This window comes from Taeniopygia guttata, chromosome 21 (genome assembly GCF_048771995.1).
Source record: "Taeniopygia guttata chromosome 21, bTaeGut7.mat, whole genome shotgun sequence".
NCBI lineage: Eukaryota > Metazoa > Chordata > Aves > Passeriformes > Estrildidae > Taeniopygia > Taeniopygia guttata.
In genome coordinates this window covers 749,279-766,825 of record NC_133046.1, presented here as the reverse complement: position 1 = coordinate 766,825, position 17,547 = coordinate 749,279, and the positions used below count along the sequence as shown (strand labels likewise).

The following is a 17,547-nucleotide window of genomic DNA, read 5'->3' as shown; positions in this document are numbered from 1 at the left end:
GTGAGAAACTGAGACTGGGTGAGGGAGAGGAGAGAAATTTTATTTGAGAAAGCAGCTCCTATGACCAGAGAGCACCTCTCTGGCATGAAACAAAATCTGTGGATGGGGATCTAAATCAGCCCCCTGGGAGGGATGTAACAACCCAGGGTGCTGGATTGTGCCAGATTCTGCAGTTCATTGCTTTTATCTCACAGATGGAGGTTTTGGTCTCTTGGAGAAACACCCTGGAGCACCAGGAGGTACATGGCGAGCCTGTACGAAGCAGGAGGAGAAACAAGCAAGCAGCCCCAGTTTTTCCCAGCTTTCCCAGCAAGCAGGACTCCCTGGATGCTGTCAGGGGAGCAGAGGCTGTGCTCACTGGCAGCTGGTGTCGGGCTGCAGAAGCACCCCCCCGAGGAGGGCCATGGGGGTTTGTCCCCAGGCGATGACGTCCCCCGTGGGCTGCCCTGCCCTGCACAGCGCCAGCGCCCGCAGCTCCGCGGCGCTGAGCACTCGGCTCCACAGGTTCACCCGGCTCAGCCACCCCCCAAACCCGTTGGAGAAGGTGCCAAGCAGAGCGTCCCTGTCCTTGCCGAGGAGCAGCGTGCCCCCGGCCCGGCTCACGTAGCCCTTCTGGACGCTCTGGGCCTGGCCAGCCGCTCCGTTGAGCCAGAGGCTGGCGCGTCCCTCCGGGGAGGCCCAGGTCACGCAGTGGTGCAGCCAGCCCTGCGCCTCCTGCTGCAGGGGGAAGCTGAGGAAGTGGCCTCCCACCCACAGCCCCAGCTCTGAGCCCACGGTCACCGCCAGCTCACGGTCCCTCTCCCCAGTGGAGTAGGACAGGACGGTCTGGCTGCCCACGGGCTGGGCTCTGCTCCAGAAGCACAGGGTGAAGGCTTGCAGAGACACAGCACGGAGGGGATGGACCTCCACAAAGCTCTCAACGTTCTCCACGGGGAAGTAGAAAGCTGGAAAGGTGCTGGATTGTGTACCTGAAGTAACCCAAAAGCCAGCAGTTACATTTCCTGTGAACAAGCCCAAATTCTGGAGAATAACACCCCACAAAACTGGTAGGGCTGTGCAGTCTGAATTTCCAGTTACTGCTGTGTTGTGCCAGCAGGGAATGGCTTTGGCATGATGAAAAGCTGAGCTGAGCTCCCCCACACAAATGCTTTGGAAAATCATGGTTTTCCCTCCCTCCTCCTCTTCTCTCATGTTGTATAAAATAGAGGTGATGGTTATTTTTCCTGGGGGAACTGAGCTGAGCATTTTTACTGCCTGTAAAATGTGTACCCGTGTGGCAGGAGAGAGCTGTAGCTGGCTTAGGGCTGGCCTTGATGATGGTGAAGGATTTCCATCAGACATGGGATAAAATTCTACCTGTGTGTGCCTGTACTAAACCTGTCAATGATTTGGGCCCCCAAGCTCAGCAGGACTCTTCATCCTCACAAGGTGAGCTGGACTCAACCTGAGTTTCTTACCTGTGTGGCTCAGTCCATTCAGCAACTCTGTCTTCATGTCCTGGAGCTGCATCTGGATTTGATCCAGCCTGAGGGTGAGTTCCTCTGGATGACACTGTGCTGGAGCAATCAGACAGCTGAATTTACAGAGGGCTGGGACCTGCACACGCTACGTTTTCTAGCTGCAGCAAAAGCCGTGTTTCAAAATGCAGCTCCTCTCCTCAGCGTGGCTGCCCAACAGAGCTGTTCCCACACGTGTGACTGGCAGTGTCACACCTTCCCCGGGGTGTTTGTCCCCCCCGGGTCCCCTGGCCCTACCCTGGCCCCGCTGGGCTCGGAAGGAGGCCTCCACCACGCGGCCCCGCAGCGGCTGCGCGTGCCGGTAGTCGTTGCGCAGGGTGCGGTTGTGCCAGTCCAGCAGGGTGTTCTCCAGGAGCTGCACCTGGCACAGGGACAAACACAGGGCACAGGGCATGGGGACATGGCTCAGGGCACGGGGACATCGCACAGGGCATGGGGACATGGCTCAGGGCATGGGGACATGGCTCAGGGCACGGGGACATCGCTCAGGGCACGGGGACATCGCTCAGGGCATGGGGACATCGCACGGGGCACGGGGACATCGCTCATGGGGACATGGCTCAGGGCATGGGGACATCGCACAGGGCATGGGGACATCACACAGAGCACAGGGACAGCAGCTCTGGCCAGACCTGCAGTGCAGAATGGGGCAGGGACATCACAGGGACATCACACAGGGCACGGGGACATTGCACAGGGCATGGGGACATCACACAGGGCATGGGGACAGCAGCTCTGGCTGGTGCTGCAGTGCAGAACAGTGCAGGGACATCACAGGGACATCGCACAGGGCACAGGGATATCACACAGGGCACAGGGACAGCAGCTCTGCCCAGACCTGCAGTGCACATCCTGCAGCTCGGGACTGGCCTGAGGATCAGGAGGAATCCTCAGGGTCTCTCGCTGAGCAGCTGGGGAAGGAACAGGACTGAGGGCTCTTTGCAGCTAATTCATGGTGAAGGCATTTTGCCTGGAGGAGTTCTGAGCACCTGCCTGATGGTAGCATGGATGGAGATTTTGCTGCTATTCTCTGCCTTTCTCACAAGTGCCTTCTGGCCTTCCCCAGACAAAAAGAGTATTTCTTTTTCAAAGAGAACACACTGTGATCCCCCACTACTGTGGTCTCAGTTTTATCTTTTTCTTCTCCTGGAAGAAAATGTTTTCTGATGCTTCTTTATTATTTATTAACTTAAAAGCATTACTTCCAGTGTGAGTCTAGACACAGAAAAACCCTGAAATACCTTCTAAAATCCGGCAATTATTCTGTAAGTATTTTAATGTTATGAATGGTCCTTTTTTGGTGGGTTTTTTTGCCTTTTTTTTTTTTTTTTCCAGGGGACTCTCTTGCAGTAGTTTTTGCCTTGTTAATTCTCACTGGTCTCTTCCTTTTTTTGTAGTGCTTCAGGGTGGCTGAGCTTAGCTGAGCAGTTTTGTTACCAGTCACCACAAAAGCTCTGTAGGAGAGGTGCCCTAAGAGCTCCTCTGTTCCCAAGATCCCTGGAGGACAGCAAGGGAAACGTTCAGAGGGCAGAGGAGCTGGGGAGAGGCAGCACTGACCTGAGTGTGTGACAGGACAATTGGGGAGTGGAAGATGGTCCAGATCACGCTCTCGGAGCACGGGGGGGTGGTCAGGGAGCCCTGGTACCTGTAGAAGTGGGAGAGGTTTTCTGGCAGCATGGCTTGGATGTCCAGAGAGCTGAGCGTGGTTGACTGACCTCCAAAGGAAGCAGAGATGGTATAAGAAGTTAATGGGGAGGGAAGAGAGAGGCTGAAACGCTCTTGGAGCTGGGGTCAGCAAATCCCTCTGCCCACAGCAGTGGCTCATCAGACCTTTGGTGGAACTGGGAGGAGATGGAGAGGCACGAAAGGCCCTTTCTGGGTCTGTGGTTTGTCAGTCAGACATGTCTGGGTCCTGGGGGTGCTGGGCAGCTGCTCTCAGCGCTCTGCCAGCCCCTGGGGTGCTCCAGGAGGCATCAGGGGGTGTGCAGGCTGCTGGGAGCTGATATTTGGTGCTGCACAGACTGCCAGGAGTGCATTTATTGCTGCCCTGAGCACCTTCCCCACAGCGCTGGGCTGGAGCTGTGCAGCAGCAGGAAAATGTCTGTTCCCAGAGCCAGAGTGCACACACAGGCTGGGAGCACATCAGGGACAGAGAAAGGCATTCCCAGGTCTTACCTGCAAACCTGATCCTTGCCAGTTTGGAAATGAACTCGCTGTAGTAGGTGTTCTCAAAGTGCCCGTCCTAAACACAGCACAGACACTTGATCAAAAGGTGTGACCTGCCTGCCCTTCTCACTGCTGGGCAGCTGTGGGGTTTAATTCATCAGCTGGGAGACACAGACAACAAATGCACCACAGATCTCCTGATGGGCTGGACAATGGTCAGGTCTGCACAGCTTGGGCAGGATAGTGAACAGGATTCTTTTTTACTGCTTTTAAATCCACACTGAATCAAGAGGTGCCACTGGCAAGGCAGAGCAAAGCTTGGAGGCATGGCCGGGAAGCCCCACCTGATATTCTTATATATGGGATATAGATATAGATATATAGATATGGATATAGATAAAATACTACTTATGGGGCAGTTTTCTGGGGCTCCCAAGGGGTATTGGCTGGTGTTATGTGAAGATGGCCCAGGGGAAGCAGCAGAGCTGCCTACAGAGGTGCCAGACCCCATCTCTGGGGCAGCTGTACGAGCCTGGCCCGGGCTGCTCGTGTCTGAGGGAGGTTTTGGCTCAGGCAGGGCCCCCTGCCCCAGCCTGGCCCACACCTACCGTGTACAGGAAGGCCAGCACAGCCAGCCCCTGGGGCTTGTCCTTGGCTTCTTCAAAGCTGGAGTAGTTGGCAGAGTCGTAGTGGACAATGTGCAGCTGCCAGGAGAGAGTCGGGGTCATTTAGCAATGGACACACTGAAGGGACAGTCACCAGCCCAGTTTGTGCTGTTTGTGCCCCACAGCAGCCACAGGGACCTCTGGTTTGACAGCTTCGTGGTGACTGTGGGGAACAGCTCCACCTCAGAAGGACACGAGTGCCCTTCCCATGGCTTTCCTTGGAGCCTTCTGTGCCAGCAGCGTCGGGCTCAGCCCTGCCACTGCCCTGCTTTCCCCCTTGCCTCCCTGCAGGCCCTGTGGGTGCAGCCCCCTTTCCCAGGGAGAGCCCAGAGCCGCCCTGGCCACACGAACCTCGGCGAAGTAGCGCATCCCGTCGATGGTGTGCTCCGAGCCGCTGCTCTCCAGGTCCAGCCCGCCCCAGTGCAGGTGCATCTGGACAGCTGTGTAGACACCTGGGAGCCCTCTGGAGATGTTCATGGTGGGTGGCAAATCGATCTGAACTGAAAAAGGACAGGGCTGGAGGAGCAGGGGGTGCAGCCACCACCCCGTGGTGGCTCCTACAGGGCTGGTGGCAGCTCCTGGAAGGAGCAGCACGGTCACCAGCCCGGTGTGGGAGGGAAGGCAGGGAACTTTAAAGCTGGGGGTGCTGGGAACCTTTCCTGGGCTCAGGCTGGTGCAGCACAGCAGGCACAAGCAGGACTGGGCTGTGCCTGCAGACCCCTTCTCCCCCTGAGCTCTGGCTTTGGCAGTGGGCACTAATGGAAGCGTTAATGCTCACTCTCACCAGCACAGCACACCTGGCACAGGTCTGTCAGCCACTTCCTTTCCAAGGCAGAAAAGGGGGATAGGAATCAGCACAGAGTGGCCTCGTCTGTTATCACAGTTCCCAGTGAGGCCCAGCCGTTCTGGGAACACTCTGTAGGTTTGAAAAGGCTGTGTGACTGCTGCAGGATTTGTGGAGACAAACCTCTTTTCTTCTCCTTGCCAAGGAGAAGTCACAAACCCTTTGTCTTCCTGCTAATTCACTGCCAGAAATCATAGATTATGTTAATAAATCTAGGAGTGAAAGTGGAGAATTGCCTCATCTAAATGAAAGCCCCCAGCATGTTATAAAAACTAGCAACTATCCTTGCAAAATGCAGCAAACATATTATTAATTAGTCATAGTTTGGGTTTCTGAGGAGTTTCTTTTGTTTGTGAACCGTTTATAGACAGACAAGACGAAAGCATGTTTCCTTCTAACATCCCGAAGGCTCTAGAGTGGGAGGGATAACATAATCTACCTTTTTCATAAGTTCCCTGCTGACTGCCTTCCATAATGAGGGTTATTTACTTCAAGTACCTCACCAGGGTTTCTACTTTCTACAAAACACAGCCAGGGAATTGTGTTGTGAGCTTGTAACCAGCTTAAGGCCCCTCTAAGATATTCTAGGCAAATATTTGCTGCAAGCACAAGGCAGGGAGCAGCCTGGTGTGCTTCTGCTTTCACAGGAGCCTGAGTGGGGAGTGTGAGTGCTCCAGGCTGGCTGTGCCCCCCTCCTGCTCTGCCCTGGCTGAGCAGGATGGGGAATCAGCTGGGCTGACAGGGCAGCTCCGGAGTGCCCCTGGCCATCCTGCCTGCAGGGACAGCCAGCCTGGCTGCCCAGCTCTGGCCCCTGGGGAGTTAATGGGGACTCTGGAGGCCCCAGTTAAATCTGCTTCTGGGGGAGGATGCACACATGGATGACATTTTAATTTTCCCTGTCCTCACTACCAGCTGGAGGAGCAACCCTCTTTAAAACAAAAAGAATGGTGCAAATACAAAAGGCTTTGTTAACCCCAGGCTGTCTGTGTGAGCACTCACACCACAGCAAACAGGCATTTTCAGGTGGGATTTAGCCTGGTGCTAACAGACCTACAGAAAAAATGAACCTGGTTTCCTTGGTGAGACATTTGGGGTTTGGCTCTGAAGCCTGCAAGGACAGGTCCTGCTGATAAATCCCTCTGTGTCCCTTTCAGATCTGCTGAGTGCTCTCCCTGAGAGATTCTGCTGCCCTGTCCCATCTCACTGAAGCCAGTAGAAAAGCCCAGCCTGACTCACAGGAGCTGTGAATAGGGACAGTCGTTTGTCTTTGAGCTTTAGGAAACTGCCCCGCATCAGAAAATCATTGTTGGGAAGTTAACAAAAGAATGGGCAAATACACACATGCAGTCAAAAAAGCTAAACCTGCAAGAATTAATGTCTAGGCAGGCAGGGCAGTAGTGCTGACAGAGAGCTCCGGGCTGAACGCTGAGCTTGTGTGGGCCACACAAAAGGAGGTACAGTTTTCAGGAACTGTCACAGCAGTCTTCCTCTGCTGGCACTTGGTGCCCCAGCACTCCGCTGCCCTCACACCGGATTTCTCTCTTTGGTGCAGGCAGGAAGAAAGAGCTGCTGTGCAGGACTCAGGAGCCGACTGCTCTGTGTTCCCTCCACCTTCCCAAACCACTCATCCTCTCTCCCCTGCAGCCATTGGAAATTCTCTCATTGCTCATCTGTAGTCCAAAGGCGTTATCCCAACAGTGCCAGCTGATGAATTATTTAGCCAGTGAATTACAGACTGCAGCAGGGGAATCTGGGATCTCCTAAATTATAAGCATTGCCCCAAAACGGTGTAGCCAAAGGCCAAGCTTTTAACATGTGCTGTGCTTCAGTTCCCTTTCCTGAGCTCCAAAATATCAATCCTCTGGCTTGTGACCAAACCTGGGATGCAAAGGTTCCACTCCTGTCACTTCTCATTCCTGCACAGGCCAAAAGATGCATTTTCTGAATGCAGAGGAGTCAGTGTGCCCCAAATACCATCACTGCTGCACTCCTGTTGTCTTGCAGCACATTAAAGGAAATTATCAATCTGGAATTCTGCAGCTGCATTTGATCCCCTTTCCATGAAAATACCTTGCAGAAACCTAACTGCCTTTTATTTGTCTGATTTATTTAAGCATTTCTGGAGAGCTTTCCTGGGTGACTGAGGAAAACAGCAAACCTAAGGGAGCAGAATGAAGTGAGATGGCAAAGAAAGGTGAGTTCAAACCAAGGGCATGGTCTGGGAATGCATTTGCACAGCTGAAACAAAAGATCTGCTCCTGCAGTGGCCTGAGCCTTACCGGAGTGGCCGTTGTTGGTCATCCTGAGCTGGCCCTGCAAGGGCCCCTCGTAGCCACCCAGCTCCAGCTGCAGCAGCGGGTTGTACCTCACCTTCCTCCTCTGGATGTCAATGGGGGATTGCTGCTGGCCAGCACAGTCTGGGAAGTGCTGTCCCCAGTGCTCTTCATCCAGCTCTCCTTCTCCTGGAGGGGGGCAAGGACGGTGACAGGGATGCGCTGTGACCAGAGCACTCCCCTGGTTTGCCAGCGGGAAATGCCAATCTAATTATCAGAGCTGCAGCCATAACAGGTTGCTGTGCCCTCCCCAGAGTGAAAATGCACTTTATTGTGTCGCAGGACAGCTGTGCTGCAAAGGAAGGAACCTGCATTGCAGCAGGCTCGGTGATTCCGGGAGGCTGAACCCCCACCAAAAGAGGAGCAGTGTTCACTTGGAAATGGGGATTTAAATGGGTCCCAGCTGCCAGAGGTGTGGAACTGGCTTCTTAACCAGCACGAGTGAATAGGATAGGGCAATAGGCAGGAAGGCTCAGCTTGGGATCAGGAACTGACAGCAATTAGCTATTTTTAACTAGGGAGAGAGCAATTGCAATATTGCAAATCTTCAGCAATATCCTTTGTTGTAACTTAGCCCACTGAAGATCATAAAAGGATTAACACTTCAGTGAGCTCTGCAAACAACCCCCTGACACAAGTGAAATTTAGATAAAATTTCACCAAAAAATTATAAATACCTAAATAAGTACTTCTTAGTGCTCTGTACTGCCTGGGATATGACAGTAAAATAAGAAGCAGGCAGTATTTAAAGCTTTTCCTTGCAGGATCATCCAAAGGGCAGCTTTTCTTCTAGCACATTCTAAAGATTTCCCCCATTGTTTGAACCTGGTTGTGCTGCCAACCCTGACAATGTGTCCTAACCACACAAAGGAGTAAAGAGAGGTGACATTGAGGATAATCACTTTCAAGCCACGAAGGCATCAGTGAATAAATCAGCTGCTCTGTGATCTCTCACTGAGGGCCAGCCAGGCTGCTCCTGCAGCACAGAGGGAAGGGAGCCTGTCCAGCAGCAGCAGCCCCAAAGCAGCCCCGTTTTTACCTGTGTATGTCCAGGGCACCTCGTGGCAGTGGCTGAGGGGCACCAGGAGCAGGCAGAGCAGGAGCGCTGCCATCAGCATGTCTGTGATGTACCTGCAGCACAGCCGAGGGAGGGACTGGTTAAAAACCCCTCAGAAACCCCAAATGCTGATTTTCTGCAGGCCTGGCCTTTCCAGAGCCCTCCTGCCCTTCTATCCAGAAACCCCAAATGCTGATTTTTGTTTCCAGAGCCTTCCTGCCCTTCTCCTCCGAAACCCCAAATGCTGATTTTTCTTTCCAGAGCCCTCCTGCCCCTCTCCCCAGAAACCCCAAATGCTGATTTTTCTTTCCAGAGCCCTCCTGCCCCTCTCCTCAGAAACCCCAAATGCTGATTTTCTTTCCAGAGCCCTCCTGCCCCTCTCCTCAGCCACCCCGAGCACAGCAGCAAACGCCCTGCGGATCATCGGTTTGGCCAGTCAGCTCTGCTGACTTTTGGCAAACTTTCTGGCCCTTTTGGCTCAGCTGTCCCCACAGAGGGGACAGGTCCCCCGATGGCCACAGCTGATGGCCTCAGGTCGCTCCCTGGCCCCTGCACAGCTCTGCCCACTTTTCCTGTCCATTCTTTCCTCATGAATGGGTTGAAAAGCTCCTCTCTGCAAGTATGGGTACAACAGAGCTTGGTAAGCAGAAATATCCAGCCCAGACCTCAGAGCTGCTTCCCTTCACTCAGAGCAAGGACCAAGGCAGACAGCATTGAGAGACTGGATTTCAAAAGTGCAGAACATTCACAATGGTACTAAAATCAGAACTAGGCACTTAGCTCCTCTGAAAATTGGAGACTGGGTTTAAAAGCACTCCACACCCCTGAGCCTTAGCATTCAAATCACTTTGCTTTCAACACCTTCCCTCATCACTGAAAATCTAGTTTTGAATGGGAGAGATTTGAAACCTCTGAAAAATTCAGAGCTCTCAAAAACTACTTAGACTTGAAAGGTGCAGGCACCATACAAGAGACTGACACCCTGATGGCTTTCCAAAAACCATGCAGGAATTCAAAGAAAAACTAGCAGGTGGCAGGTGTCTAAATGCTCTTGTGGACTTCTGTGTCTCTTCAGACACTTGATTTCCTCAAAAATGTGTCCCAAGCAAATACTTGTCTATGGTCCAGTAAAAGTCATTTGGCAGAACAGGGAACAGAGCCTGGATTCTCTCCCTGCCTTTTTGTATCCTGTCACCAGGCAAATGCCATTCCCTTTGAAAATCCTCCTCCTCCTCCCTCAGGAATGACACACTGCTGGCAGCCCTTTCTTCCCAGCCATGGCCCCCAGCTCCTAGACCCGTGGTTTCAAAACAAAGGGGAGCAGAAACCTCCCCAGGAATGGAATTTTTACCTTCTATGGAAAAGAATTAGTGATTCCAACAAAAGCAGCATAGCTGGGCTGTTTGTTTTAGGTGAACATGCAGCAATATTAAACACGAAGCAAGAAAACTCAGATCAGTGAAATCTCAGCACTTCTGTTCCCAGTGTCCCTGCCCCTTGTGATAAAATTGGCAATTATTTTCAGGAGCAAGGTGATTTTCAGCCACTCAGCGAGGTGGCAGCAGCTGAGGTGAGTCTGGGGGTGAGGGTCAGGCTGTGCTGCACAGAAGGCAAGACCTGATCTGGCAGCTTGGGGCAGTTTGGGGCAGTTAGGGGCAGTTTGGGCAGGACAGAACGCAGGATGCTGCAGCACAGGCAGTTTGCTCATTCTGTGATTCTATGAATAATAACAGCAATTCAACAGTAAGAGGCACAAGTGAGCTACAGGTGCCATGGGAGCTCAGGTTGCTGTGCTGAAGAACAGAAGCAGGTATTTTGCTCAAAATCTTATTTTTTGCAAGTGAATTGTTAATATAAAAAGGCCTGTCCTGGGTTGCTGGTTTGTGCAGTGCATATTTAATCTTTGGGAACTGCTGCAATATTGAGCTGATTAACCAAATGTGTTTTTTCCTTCTCTCCTCTGAAGAAGTCATTTATTCTGACAGCTGCACTGAACTGTGTAAGGACCAAACTAAGCAAAGCTGCCCTGCAATGCACTTCTTAATCCTTGTGTATCCAGTTGTGTACATAGGCTTTGAAATTAGCTGAGGGTGTAATTTTGGGGGTTTACACCTCTTTGCAGTTCAGGAGGGTGTGAAGAAGAGCCAGGCACAGGGGTCACCTCTGTGCTGGAGCAGCTCTCCTGTCACCTGCAGGGGAGGGGAATGGATGTCACACAGAGACAAGCTGCTTCCCTTGCCTGTGCTTTATTGATCAGCCAGCCCACTCTGCACAAAGCACTTGAAACAAATCCCATTCGGGAGTGTACAGTGCCAGGAAATGGGAGGTGACAGCGAATTCATTTTTAATGGGGCTTTTGCAACATTTGTGGCATTTCTCTTGACATCAGCAGGGGCTGTGGGTGCTCAGCACACCCAAAAGCCACATCTGTGTTAGCTCAAATTCTTGTTTTTAGGGTCCCTTCTAAGTCAAACCATTCTGTGATTCCATGAAGACACAGCAATCCATGGAAAGGATTTACTAAGGGCACAAAGCGTGAATTTGTTTTGGGGTTAGGACAAAACAATAATTTTAATTAAGTTCTTTAAATTAATTTGGATATTGAGCTTCTAACTAAGAGCTGAATGTTATGGAAGTTCTCCTGTAGAAATTATTGTCCATGTCAACCAGTGGTTACTGGTTCTTGGAGCTTTTTTAGTGTATGTGGTATTAAACCTGGTTGGCCTGAGGCTTGTCTGGGTCAGCTCTTTTGCTACCTGGACATAATTTCTGGAGAGAAGAATGGACATAGTGCCTGGGAACTCCAGGCAACACAGCAGAGGTGAGCTGGGGGTTCACAGGTGGAGACTGGCACAGGACCCATCTCTGCACTGAGATTCAGCCAGTGAGAAAATCTGATGTCGTGTGTGTCAGCCGTGAATATTCTTGGCATGACTTATTTCCAGAGGCAGGGAACTTTCACACAGACCTTAGCCTTCCCCCTCCCACCTTGACTGCAGTGGGAAATAAGCCTTTTATCCCACATCGTTGGCTTCCATGCACTTCACTTTTATCTCTACAGCTTCCCCTGACTCTTTGCCATCTTTTAAATCCTGCTTCTCCCAGGCTATTCTCTCTGTCCTCACTGGCCTAAAGCTCAGCTCAAGCCTGACATTCTGAGTATTGGTGGCCACATTAAAACCTTGATATGGTATTGAAGTAGCTGGCTCAAACCTCAGTGCTCCTTTGACCCAGAACTTGAAAGGGTTAACTCCTCTGCCTCTGAATCAGCAGGAATTCCATCAGGGCTTGCAGTAAGGGCTGCATCACTCCAGCCCAGCAAACATTTGGCCAGGAACAGGCTGTTTGAAGAGAGATGGACAGAGTGCCTTCAATCAGGCCATGCAGGTTTTTCTGAGTGAGTCTAAAACCTCTTCAAACAGAGCTCTCTCTGCTGAGGTTGTGCTGGATGAGTGAAGGCATCCAGAGCCTGCACAAGTTTTATGAAAGGCAAAGATCAGCCAGTGCTGGCAGGCCCAGACCCATGAGGAAAGCTGACAATAGCTGTGTGGATTGAAACATGAGATTCTTTTATTCAACAATTCCTCTAATGTTTCTACATCTTATTTCCAAAACTGGCCCTCTTTTCTTTGATATTTTGCCCAGGCTCTTTTTTTTCTTCTTCCCTTTTTGCCCCTGGTTTTCAAGTACATACAGAGATCACAGAGGCAGAAAAGCACTGGAATTCATTTCTCCAGTTCACACAATCCCTTTAGACCTCCTTCATCTTACACAATATTTTGATGTATTTGACTAAATTTAATCATGGAATCAGAATGGTTTGGTTTGGAAGGGACCTTAAAGAATATATCTAGTCCAACCCTCTGCCATGGGCAGGGACACCTTCTTACCTTCTTCTGATATAAATTCAGACACCTTTATGATTCTGCTGAAGCTTTGTGGAAGAAATGGGCTTTGAGGCAGTCAGAGACAGACACCAGAGATCTACACCAGTGCTCCTAAAGGCAGGATTTGCCCATTTAAAAGCAGAGAGGTTTCCTCTGCGAATTCTATTTCACGGTCTAACAGATCTCAGCATTAGCTACCTGCACTTCATTGTCAACCTAAATTTTCTTTTGCTCAGTTTCAGCCAATTACTCTTAGTTATAGCTGTAACCCTTGGATTATCTTAAAATAGTTTTCCCTTTTTAATGTTCACATCACTTCTGGGGTGGTTATCACCTCGCTGCACCACGGGCAGGAGCAGCCTTTCACTGCCATTTCCCCAAGGTGGAGAAAAGGACAATGTGATGCTATAAAAAGGAGAGAACATGGTCAAATAATCCCTCTTCATTTTCATTTCCAGGAAATGTCATTACAGCTCTTGTAATGTCTCTTTGGGGCTGCTCTACAGACTTGGCTGAAAGGGGATTTCACGTTCTGGATCTCTGCTTGAGACTTTGGAAGAAAGCAAAGCGTGAAGGCAGGATTAGGAAGGGGGAGGCCAAACTTGCCACTGCATTGTGTGTGAGGAGCACTGGGATGTGGTCTGAGTGTGGGGATCAAAGGAGCTGTGTGAGAAAGAAACCTTGGAGAAAGGTTTCCATCACCCCAGGGCTCTGAGCTGTGCACTGCATGGGACAGAGAAGGAATAACTGGGTGACAAGGCAGCCTGGCAGCATGTGCCAATACCTGTTCATGGTGCAATTAGTGCTTTGGAGGTATCTGCACTGCTCCCCCAAAAATGTTCAGTTTGCTCCTCATCTCCCAGTGTTATGGCAGGCAGGGGAAGCACAACTGCTGCTCCATCTCTCTGAAAACAGACATTAGCAGTGCACAAACAAAGGAGAAGACCCCAAGGCCCTTAACAAACAAACAAACACAGTGCACAGAACAAGAAAAGGCTCTGGAAAGTGCTGCTGCTCATTGCTGGCTAAGCACTTTCCCTTTCTGCATTGTGTGTTGAGCAGCTGTGACATCCAGTGGCCAAACACAATACGGTTGGGTCTGGTACAGACCTCTTCATACGTGGTAACAATAACAGAGCCCTTCCATGGCACTTTTCCTCTTCAAAAAGCTGTATAAGCACGAATTCATTAACCCTGCACAGCTCACAGGGCACAGCAACGCAGCTGTCCCAAAAGTCCACGCAGGAGGGGACAGCACTCTCCAAAGGCATGGCAATCAGCTCTCCAGGCACGTGGAGAACCTGCTGCAGGACCAGAGGGCAGGACCTTCAGCCCCAAGGCAAGGAGCTGACAGATAAGGGATCTGAAAGGTGCAGCTCATTCAGCACTTGGTGAAGAGGCCACACCTGAGGGATGAGTTGTGCTTGTTTTCCCAAGAGCAAAAAAATCCAAGGAAAAAGAGGGGAAAAGATGGGGGAAGCTGAGAGATCCCAGCAGGACCAGAGCTGCTTTGGAAGAGATCCTTTGTCAGAGGCCCAGCTTGAGGAAAAAACTTCAGCAGAGATTTTCTGAAAACATCAGAGGACATTGCTGGCAGATGTGGAAGGTAGGGAAGGCAGTCAGATGTGGATTTGGATTTAGAGATGCAGTGGTGGAATGGAAGAAATGTGACTACAAGCAGATACCACCTTGAACTTCCTTTCAGGCCCACGCAGCAGGCCAGCCTTGAGAGAGATGCTGTGTTTTGTGTCTGGGACATGCCTGCTCCTTTTGATGAGCAAAGCAGACCTCACTGAGATGCATTCAGAGATCCAAACTGGGGACAGTCCCTGCTCTCCCAAGGTCATCAGTGCCCCGTGTTTGCTTGCTCAGCTCTGCAGTGGTTTTTTCTGCAGGCAAGGTCACTGCAGGGACTTTCAGAAGGAGCAAAGTGCCCACAGTCCCTCCTCTCCACTGCACTCTGAGGAGCTAAAAGTGATGGTGGGAGCTGAAAGTGTTTCCCATGAGAATGAGGTTGATGTTTAAGGCAGGAAGACAAGATGAAGGAAATTTAAATTCTCCGTCTGTGTTGTACCTGTTCTGTGGCAAGAGGATCCTGCTTGATAACTCTTGTGCTTTACATAACTATTTTGCACTCACTAAGGAAACAAATGAGTTGTTATTTAACTACTATTTTTTTTTTCTTCTTCATGTTATCATTCAAAAAAAACCCCAATCCTAAACACCAAATACAATTTCTTAATGGCAAATCAATTCCTAGCTTGCTTTCCCCTTTATAGTGGAATACATTTCAAAGAGAGGGGAAGGCCCTGCTCAGCAAGGAGCCTCAGACACCCTGTGAGAAGCAGTGCAGGACTTGCACTCTGGCCTCCATAAAGAGGATTACTGCATGGTTTCAGCATGGTTGCAACAAGCAGCTATGGCCTTTGGATCCACAGCTCCTGGCAATTAATATCCAGCTGGTTCAGAAGCTTTCAGTCTCCCTACAAATCACCGTATCAGATCATCAGCTCCGGGGAAATGTACTCTTGGTATCAGTACCCTGATTCATGCATTGGTTCCCTTCCAAATGACCATTCCCCATGCCCTGAAGATGGATGTGATAGCTGTAAATTTAAATTAGCATTTCCAGTAGTAAAGAATATCCTGCCTGGTACCCGAGGGTCTCACACAGCCCTGATGTACTCAGGGAGGCTGATGGTGGAGCCACACTACACAGCTGCACACAGACCCACACTAACCAGTATGGACTAACCAGCCCTCCACTAAAGCCCTGGAGAAGACAGGATGATGAAGACAGGAAGTTCAGAGCATTAAGAAAGCTGGAAGTGCTGGAAGTTAAGAGCATTAAGAAAGCCATGAGGTCTGTCACCTCCAGCCATTTCACTATGCATGTGCCTAAAGGTGCCTCACTGCAGGGTGAAGCTGGGAGACAAAGGCATGGCAAAAAATGGGATGAAAAGTGGGGGAGAAGGATGTAAAGTCAGAGGAGGTTCTGAATGCCTGGAAGAAAACATCTCAAACAGTCATTCCACAATTTAATAGATACCCAGAAAGAACGTTAGTCAGCCTCTGCCATTACCTTTCCAATGAATGGTCCGTAAAAACACCAGGATCTGCAGGGTGGATGAAGAGCAGAAATCTGAGTGACAGAGTGCTCACGTCTGCATCCAGTGGCTTCCCTCTGGAGGTCCCACCTGGCCTGAAGTGAGGCGCAAAGCCTGGCTCCCTGAGATGCAGAGCTGCCCTCCCAAAGGAACCTGCTCAGAACACCAACAGGCTGCCGCTTGCAGAAGTGTCGGATGGAGCGGGCGAGGGAGGTGCTCAGCAGCCACCCAGGCACATCTTCAGGTGTTCTGGGAGGCACTGGGGGAGAGAGAAGTCCCTGAGTGTGCAGGAAGTGCTTTCCAGGCGCTCTGAAAGCTCACGCCCTGGAATGTGCCCTGCGCTGGGAATGGTTATTAGCACTCCAATGCATGGCAAACAAGTTCTGATCTGTGGTGGTTCTGCTCTGCCTTGGCACCCTCAGCTGCTGAACCAGTGATTTCACACTCTGCAGAGCTCAGAAGGCTCCTGCCCAAACTGCTCGAAACAGGGCAGGGAAAGGCTGGCCTGGCTGGCTTCTGTGTTCATCAGCGTGTTGCAAGCCACCAAAAAACTGACATTTATCCCACTCCAATTTTCCCTGTAAAGCACGAGGAATGTGAGGCCTTGCAGCGGAGGGATGCCTGTGAGCCAGGTCTGTGCCGGTGGTTTTTCCCCTGCTCCATCAGCAGTTCCTCTGCTGTGTGAGTGTTCCTGCGTGGGCTGTTGAACGGGAACACTGACTTTATATGTCCCCAAACTCTCTGTCCCCAGGGTCCACCCCATTAGCCATACAGGCCCCTTCCAAACCATGAAATATTTAAAGAGTGTACTGAGTATTTGATACCGGTAACAAGCTTGGATTCCCAAAGAAATCCTGCTTCCTAGAAATCTCATAGCCTTGGGGATGCTCTTTAAAGCAAGACGAAAAGAAAAATCAGGCAAGATAGATGGCTGAGCAGCAGCACTTTTAATATCAGCTCTGAGTTTAATTTTAACGTGTATGGCACAGTGCGAGTTTAAATCTGCTGATCCAGGAAAAAATTATACCAGCACCTGACCGGTGCCAGGCTTGTGCTCAGGAGCGCCTGGGCACTGCTGCTGCAGCCCCGTGTCCCCAGCTGTGCCTCCTCGGGGACACGGGCCAGCGCAGCCCTCGGCTCATTGCCCAGGCTCCAGACCAGCAAATCTGCTTTGTGCTGCCCCTGTGCCCGCAAGGGAAGGAGGGCGAGGCAGGGGACAAGTCCTAAACTCCTCCTGACAAGTTCTGGGCTCTTCCTCACAAGGAGGGGTTTAGGTTGGTCTCCCACAGCCACTTCTCCCTCGCAGCTTTGGTTTGGTTGAATGGGAATAGGGCAAGAGCTCAGTGCTCTGGGCAGAGGATCTCCTTCAAACCCCACTTCTGCCTCCCACCAGGCTAATTATGACCTTTCAGAAAACGTTTTGTCCCAAAGAGCACCCTGCTGTACTTCAGCATCAGCCTTTGCTGGCTACTACAATATTTAATTTCCCTCAGCCTCAGGCTTTCTTGTGTTCCATTTTCTTTAGCTCATTATAAGACTTGACACCTCTGTGTGATTTTCCTGCATGGCAATAAAGGCACTTTTACGAAGTGCAAAGATAGTGAAGCATCTCTAATCCAGCAGTTAACCAGCAGAAAAATGCACCTTTAGGATTTCCAGCATCTGAAATGTGTTTTTACAGGGAATGTTCCCCTCTCGTGCCCTCACACCAGGCAGGGTGAGGCTGCAGGATAAAGTGCTGCCAAGGATGCAGCTATAAGGGGTACAATGTGCAGTTTGGGGGGGCTGGCACGTCAAAGAATTATCTACCTGTGACAGCTTAATTCCAAGGGCTTTCCCTGCCCAGTGGTGCCTTATCCCAGCTGGGTACAACCCAGCAGCATTCCGACCTGATCCATGGCTGTGCAGCCGCAGGGATGTGCAGGGAAGGCACAAACCCCACAGACAGTGGGCACGGGGGGCACAGGGCAC

At 51.0% G+C, this 17,547-nt stretch overlaps 1 protein-coding gene and 1 long non-coding RNA gene across 2 annotated transcripts; one reads left to right on the top strand and one right to left on the bottom strand.

Moving 5' to 3' along the window:
• Window positions 1-19: 19 nt before the first annotated feature.
• Window positions 20-15,635, bottom strand: CA6 (carbonic anhydrase 6). Its single transcript, XM_030289597.4, has 10 exons — window positions 15,552-15,635; window positions 8,565-8,656; window positions 7,472-7,654; window positions 4,700-4,848; window positions 4,292-4,387; window positions 3,693-3,759; window positions 3,075-3,232; window positions 1,755-1,878; window positions 1,458-1,556; window positions 20-968 (listed from the first exon to the last, which is right to left on the bottom strand). The coding sequence occupies exons 2-10, from the start codon at window positions 8,641-8,643 to the stop codon at window positions 355-357; spliced, it is 1,569 nt and encodes a 522-aa protein (XP_030145457.4). The 5' UTR covers window positions 8,644-8,656; window positions 15,552-15,635; the 3' UTR covers window positions 20-354.
• LOC140680422 (uncharacterized) lies at window positions 4,792-17,172 on the top strand. The gene is made up of 2 exons (XR_012051696.1): window positions 4,792-7,386; window positions 12,928-17,172. It is a non-coding gene; the product is annotated as an uncharacterized lncRNA (long non-coding RNA).
• Window positions 17,173-17,547: the final 375 nt, after the last annotated feature.